Consider the following 6,674-nt stretch of genomic DNA (forward strand, 5'->3'; position numbering starts at 1 on the left):
AAACCCGGATAAAAGAGGAGGGTTTAAATTTTTTAACTAGTTTTTTTATATATAATTCACGATTTAAAAATTAAAATTACTTTTTTATTTTCCAATTTACCTATTTGTTTTTTAAAAAAAAAGAAGGAAAAACAACGTCTGCTCGCGAGCTGGGCTCAGCTCGGCCCACGAGCTCACTCGCCCATTTTTGGACGAGTTGAGCTCGTGCTTTTATGGGCCGAGCCTAGCCACCGTACGACCGTTCGTGTTGACTCAACATCCTAGATTCGCCACTGTCCCGTGTCAGATAATAATTTCATCTAATTATATTATCTCAAAAATAAATTTGAAAACATAAATTACAATATAATTATCTATTTGTGAAGAAGTATGTTTTAATTTCATCTTTAAATGACACATATAACCTAAGAAATCCAATAAACCCAATATTTTATGGGGCTTGTCTCGAATGGGATGGATATTTCTCGTCTAATCGGATACACAAGGTGGGAGGGCATTAATTGAGTATAAAAGCGGGGCAAGAAGACAAAAATACTTAATGAGAATATTATCCTGGATCTCGACCCCTCTCGTTACCATCCCCATATAACTTACGCAAATTATAGGCCAAAATTCACTAATTTAAATAAAAAATTTATTTTTCTACAGAAGTCCAAATTCTGTGTATATGGATTGTTCCCATAACAGATAAATATTCATATTATAAGTGACATGAATATGATTATAATTTTTTTTAGTACAATTAAATGCATCCATCTCTCTACTCATTCTTTTTCATTTTTCTTCTCTCTCTCTCTCTCTTATTTTCTAACCATTAAAATTTGAAAAAAATGAGGACCAAATGAGGACTTATATAGCGACTGCAAAGTACCCATTAATTAAATTTTAACTATTAATTATAACTAATTATTTATCAATTTAAATTGGATTCATGGCATAAGCAAAATCTTCTCCACGTCATTCTATACATCAATAATAAACATCTGAATCTCATTTATTATAAATTTCTTATATCTTATCTCATTTATTTTAACATGTAGCTCCGATTTGTTCAGATTTTTCAAGTCAAAAAAATTAATTTTTGATCGTTACTTAACATGATCAGCCATCATTTTTTACTTCTTCACTCACAAATATAATCGATTTTTCTTTAACGATCAAAAAATTGATCTAAGAATCAGTACCAAACAGACAATTAACTCTTTAAACTCGGAATGAGAATTCAAAAATGGAATCGAGGACCATATTCTTCATCCTCGTCCCGATTCTTTAACAAGACGGAACGAGAGCTTCCAATAAATAGCCTGGAAGAGAATATTCGAATCTTGAACCTTGTGATATGAGGGATTAAAACTATAAAGACTCTTTGTCTTGTAATGATTGGACCGTGCACTGGACGTCAAATTAAGCGAGTGTAATAAGATTTATCAATAAGGCTAACGCTTCGAGAGCTCAAAAGCCATTGTCATTTTCCCAAACCTGTCCCATTAATGACAAAACCTAGTCGTATACGGATGTGACAGAGCGTATCAACACGCTGTGGCCGAAGATTCTTTTCTATCTCCAATTTTTCTCGTGATTCGTCAAACCCACTACGAGTATATTCCATCTTAAAGAATAAAAAAATTAGAAAAAGAGACAAGTCTTGTCTTAAGAGTCTATGGAGAGAGAAAAATGTGTAGACATTGTATAGAGAGGTGTGGAGTGAGGTAGAGTGGGGTCATTTAATATTCCAATTTTGTCCCTCACAATTTTATTGTTGTTCAATTTCATCATTATCTCTCCTTTGTCCCCTTTTATATAATCATTTCCTTGAAATGATTATTCAATATTTTAGTTGTTCAAGTTTGATACCTAAATTAAATTTAAACCTCACAATTTTATTGTTGTTCAATTTAATCCTTATCTCTCCTTTGTCCCCTTTTATATAATCATTTCCTTGAAATGATTATTCAATATTTTAGTTGTTCAAGTTTGATACCTAAATTAAATTTTCCTATTAGGAGATATATATATATATATAAAAGCGTTAAAGTCTACATAAAGGTAATAACATCAATTTAACTTTTTGATGACAAATGCAACAGTTTCTTTGAAAATTTTTGTTCGAAGATTAGACATACTTTGATGCTGAACATTAGATTTTGCAAACTAATAATAGAATAGAATGGAGAAATAAATGAGATAAGTTGTATGAGTATTGTAGATTGCTTGCATTTATTTTCTATTCGTCCATCCTTAAAACATTGCGCTCTAAATTGTGGTTTTTGCCATGAAACTAAATCTATTTTTGAATTTTATCTTAATTCAAGCTTGTTAATGTAGGCACTGAGTCCAATTCCAATTATGGGATAGGTGATTGATCTGCTTTCCTTGGAGGGCTAATTGCTAACCAGTTATGGTGAACAAATAACTTGGTTACTTCGTACTAGTCGATTGGATTTTATAGGTTTCGTATTTAGCATATTGGAAAATCGTAGTAGTAAAGTGGACTTAGCGCAAAATTGCATATAAAGCTTACGACCCATTCTTACATGGGCTTGTTGTCAATTTTGGTCTTGTCCAGATGATCTTCATTTTAACAGCTGACTCGATCTCAAGCACATAACAAGAAGAGTACTTTTATGGTTAACCCAAATGGTTATGCAACATTTGGTGTTTTGTAGATCAATTTTACGTATGCCGTAGTGAGAATAAAAGAGAAATTATCTATAGTAAAGTACTTGATCATCTTAAATTGCAACGAAATACGTAAAAAATAAAATAATAATGGTCGAGAAGGTTGCAACAATAAAAACGATATTTCTTTTAGACCAGAGAATTCTAGACCAGAGAATTCAATTCTTTGAAAGCTCAGTCAACTCATACTCTCATGGAAAACAGAAGAATCAAAAATTATTATAAAGTGGTGTAAAGTGACAATAACAATAACATATTTTTATGAATCATAAACTACGGGGCATAATTTCCAAAATGAAAAACCTCGAGGGCGAAATGGAGATTTCCATTTTTTAGAGAGAGAAAAGGAGTAGAGTAGGTCCTTGATCTTATCTACAAATATAATGCGTTACGTCAATGCCAGCCCACATACATACAAGAATATAACTTCACTTCTCCAATGTCCAAACCACGACCCTTCCCATCTCTCTCTCACACGCGCGCAGATGAACACGGGGCCAATTTCAGTATTTCACCCCCAAGGACCTCATGATCAAAGATTTGTTTGTACGCGACGCCACGAAATCGACAGACCACGCACCCCCAGTTTTCTCCACCTTAGCCCAAAGTAAAAATTAAAAATGAAAAATACAGCCATCTCTCTCTGTCTTAACTATGATGTGTATATATAGAAATATACAGTAATTGTATATGATTATTTTCTTGTAAACCAAGTTTATTCGATTCCACCAAGATCCCTTTATTCTCACTCATTTTTCATTCGGATCCCTCTATGCCATGACAAAAGCCTTACCCGACCGCTTCTAAAAAGTCAAGTTAATCCCAATTTTCATCTCAATAATCGTGTTAGAAAAAGTATAAGAGATCAAGGAAAATAAAGAATCGCAAAAATGGTGATAGACAGCCATAATCACGGTGATTATTCTGAGAAAGTGCAGAGATGTCAAGATTATATAAAGGCCTTGGAAGCAGAACGTTGTAAGATCCAAGTATTCCAACGTGAACTCCCTCTTTGTCTTGAGCTTGTCACTCAAGGTAACCTATGTTTATACTGGTTCTATGTTCGAAAAAAACACACTTCTGTTGTTTTTTTAATGTTTTTTGCATGTGGGATTTTGGTATTTTTGCAGCAATTGAGGCATGCAAGCAGCAGTTATCTGGAACATCAACTGAGTATAATTTACACGGGCAATCTGAATGTTCTGAGCAGACGTCAACTGAAGGGCCAGTTTTGGAAGAATTTATTCCTATTAAGAGAGATACTGATGATGAAGAACAACACTATAAGAAGCCAAAAAATTATACTAATGTTAACGGGAGCGAAAAAAGTTCCAAGAAATCAGATTGGCTTAGATCTGTTCAACTGTGGAATCAAACTCCAGATCCACCCCTCAAAGACGTAAGTTCATAAAAAATTAAAAAAATAAAATTACATTTTAGAAAATTTTTATTCTTTTTTTTTCTTTTTAATTGGGGTTTAGTTAATTTTGATAGAGGTTGATTTTATTTTTTATTTTTTATTTTGGTGTAGGATTCACCAAGAAAAGTGTCAGTTGTGGAGGTGAAGAGAGATGGAAGTGGAGGTGCATTTCATCCATTTAAGAGAGAGAAAAGTGCTGGCACTAGTGGTGCTACGACTGGTAATATACAAGGGCCAATGAATAGGGCGGCACCGGTGGCTGCAGCCAGTTCTTCGGTGGAGACTGGTGGTAGCATTGGCGGTGGGAGTGGTGGAAGTAACAAGGAAGAGAAGGAAGGGCAGTCTCAAAGAAAGGCAAGGAGGTGTTGGTCACCTGAGTTACATAAAAGATTCATACAAGCCCTTCAAGAACTTGGTGGTTCACATGGTAATCAATCTCCTAAGTAACATGAAATTAAAACTTTGATTATGATTTTTTTTTTTTTTTTATTGCTTCCATTTGACTGAATTTTTCTTTTGATTTTTCAAATTGGTTGTAATTTATGCAGTTGCTACACCTAAACAAATTAGGGATTTGATGAACGTTGATGGCCTCACAAACGATGAAGTCAAAAGTCATTTACAGGTTTGTCTTGAGAAATTTTCTTCGGAATATGAAAAGTAGTGGCGCACTTAAATCTTGGTCAAGTATCTAAGTGGTGGATAATCACTCGGAATTTTACTATGGTTTGCCGTAGTTGCCAAGAATTTACTGACTTTGGATCTTCTAGTAGATGTAAAGTTGACGCTATCAATTCTTTGAAACGTGAAAATTCTTCAATTGATGGATAAAGCTAAAGTTATTCATGCAGTTGATCCTGAACTTATCACAGAAAGACTCATTAGTTTGTTGGTGTTAGAGAATCACTTTGGAATTTGGAGGAAACTTTCATTAGAAGGAAAGACTAAATGAGTAGAAATGGGAATAATTATTTGTGCTTGTGAAAGAAGGCTCTTGACTACAAGCTCTCTTGACAAGATTCTTGATTCTTCTTCTGTTATATCTGTCGATTAAAGGTAGCATGGCCTAAATATTTTGTATTTATAATTAATTGCAGAAGTATAGATTGCACACAAGGAGGCCTACTTCTTCAATTCACAATAACAACCCACAAGCGCCACAGTTTGTGGTGGTGGGAGGAATTTGGGTGCCACCACCGGAATATGCTGCAATGGCATCTGGGAAGGCACCGGTAGTCGCCACCACTTCTAATGGAATCTATGCGTCTGTTCCTGCACTGCCACCACCCTTCCATGAAACATCATCGCCCCCTAAACATAATCAGTCGAATTCCGATGATCAAGGCAGCCATAGCGAAGGCCGAGTTCATTCTCATTCCCCGGCCACCTCCTCGTCCACTCACACCACCACTGCCTCCCTGGCTTATTGATTTGTGCGTGTGGAAAATGTAGATTTTTGCAATATTGACTGGTGTAATCTTGTTGTACGAATGACTATTGAGGAAAATGTAGAGTTGATTTTTGGCCCTTTTTCTTGCATTTTATTTTTAGTTTATATTATCTTGGAGGTATGCACATTGATAATGACAGTCAAATTGATTAAAATACTTGCAATTTCCCATTGTACTGATATCAAAATAAAGGCGGTGACATATCAATAGTGGTCGTGTCTATGTATTTTACTAGGATCATGAGAGATTCGTGAGATACTAATCGTTGGATTTGTTTTATTTAAAAGACACGATTATTTGTCAAAAATACTTGTCAAATTTTTGTATAGGAGGAACGCTTCTTTATATATATTAGAATATAAATCAGCCTCAGTTAGGGACTTGTTTTATTAATAACGAAAGTATTAACAAAATTCAATTACGATAAAAAAATATGGTGATAAAGTTAAGTTTTTGCTCAATTCTTGTTCATTACGTCGAGTTGAAAATGAATTTTTCAAATTAGTTGATAATTATTCAGTAGTTGTTCATAATCTTTATAGATGAGACTTTCACATCCTTTGTTGCTATTCTTCATTCAATTTTGCTTAACAAATAGATTTCTCTTTAGCTTTCCTATCAAGTAAGCCATGAAAGAAAATTTTCGCGAAATATTTTTAAGGTGAAACAAATACATTGATTTTTTCAAAATGGCTAAACAAAAAAAAAAAAAAAAAAAAAAAAAAGTGATTATAATTCCATGATATGATGCCAACAAATGTAAAATACGAACTTTGGTTTGATGCCCCTCTAATTTGTGGAGAAAAATTAAGAATTTGTAAAGTGTCAATTTAAGAATTAATGGGCCCCATCCAAGAATATTCTTGGCATTAGAGGCAAATGCATCATTGTATTTTAGTATAATATAGATAAGAATTAGTCAATTACTAATTAATGGGCTAATTAAGTTATGATTTCATTGGGTGAAGTACTATTCTTAATTATTTTATATTTTCTTCTTCTAGACACGAGGAAAGATATTCGGATCTATTATGAATCTTTGCATTCTCTAAGATACCATTACATTATTGTCTTTGGTACTGGATTCCATCTGACAAGGGTTAATTACTTTACGTTCTATTCAA

At 33.7% G+C, this 6,674-nt stretch overlaps 1 protein-coding gene across 1 annotated transcript; it reads left to right on the forward strand.

The window, feature by feature from the left end:
* The first annotated feature begins 3,250 nt into the window (after positions 1-3,250).
* Positions 3,251-5,706, forward strand: LOC111399033 (transcription factor HHO3-like). The gene is made up of 5 exons (XM_023026233.1): positions 3,251-3,714; positions 3,810-4,078; positions 4,211-4,526; positions 4,648-4,724; positions 5,197-5,706. Exons 1-5 carry the CDS (start codon positions 3,570-3,572, stop codon positions 5,527-5,529), a joined length of 1,140 nt encoding a protein of 379 aa, XP_022882001.1. The 5' UTR covers positions 3,251-3,569; the 3' UTR covers positions 5,530-5,706.
* The last annotated feature ends 968 nt before the right edge of the window (positions 5,707-6,674 follow it).

This window comes from Olea europaea, chromosome 8 (assembly GCF_002742605.1).
Source record: "Olea europaea var. sylvestris chromosome 8, O_europaea_v1, whole genome shotgun sequence".
NCBI lineage: Eukaryota > Viridiplantae > Streptophyta > Magnoliopsida > Lamiales > Oleaceae > Olea > Olea europaea.

Bases quoted from the DNA above. Each gene is read 5' to 3' on its own strand.
- LOC111399033 (XM_023026233.1), top strand. From the start codon at position 3,570: ATGGTGATAGACAGCCATAATCACGGTGATTATTCTGAGAAAGTGCAG. The intron at 3,715-3,809 runs GTAACCTATGTT...GTATTTTTGCAG, and splicing joins TCTTGAGCTTGTCACTCAAG to CAATTGAGGCATGCAAGCAG. The intron at 4,527-4,647 runs GTAATCAATCTC...TAATTTATGCAG, and splicing joins AGAACTTGGTGGTTCACATG to TTGCTACACCTAAACAAATT.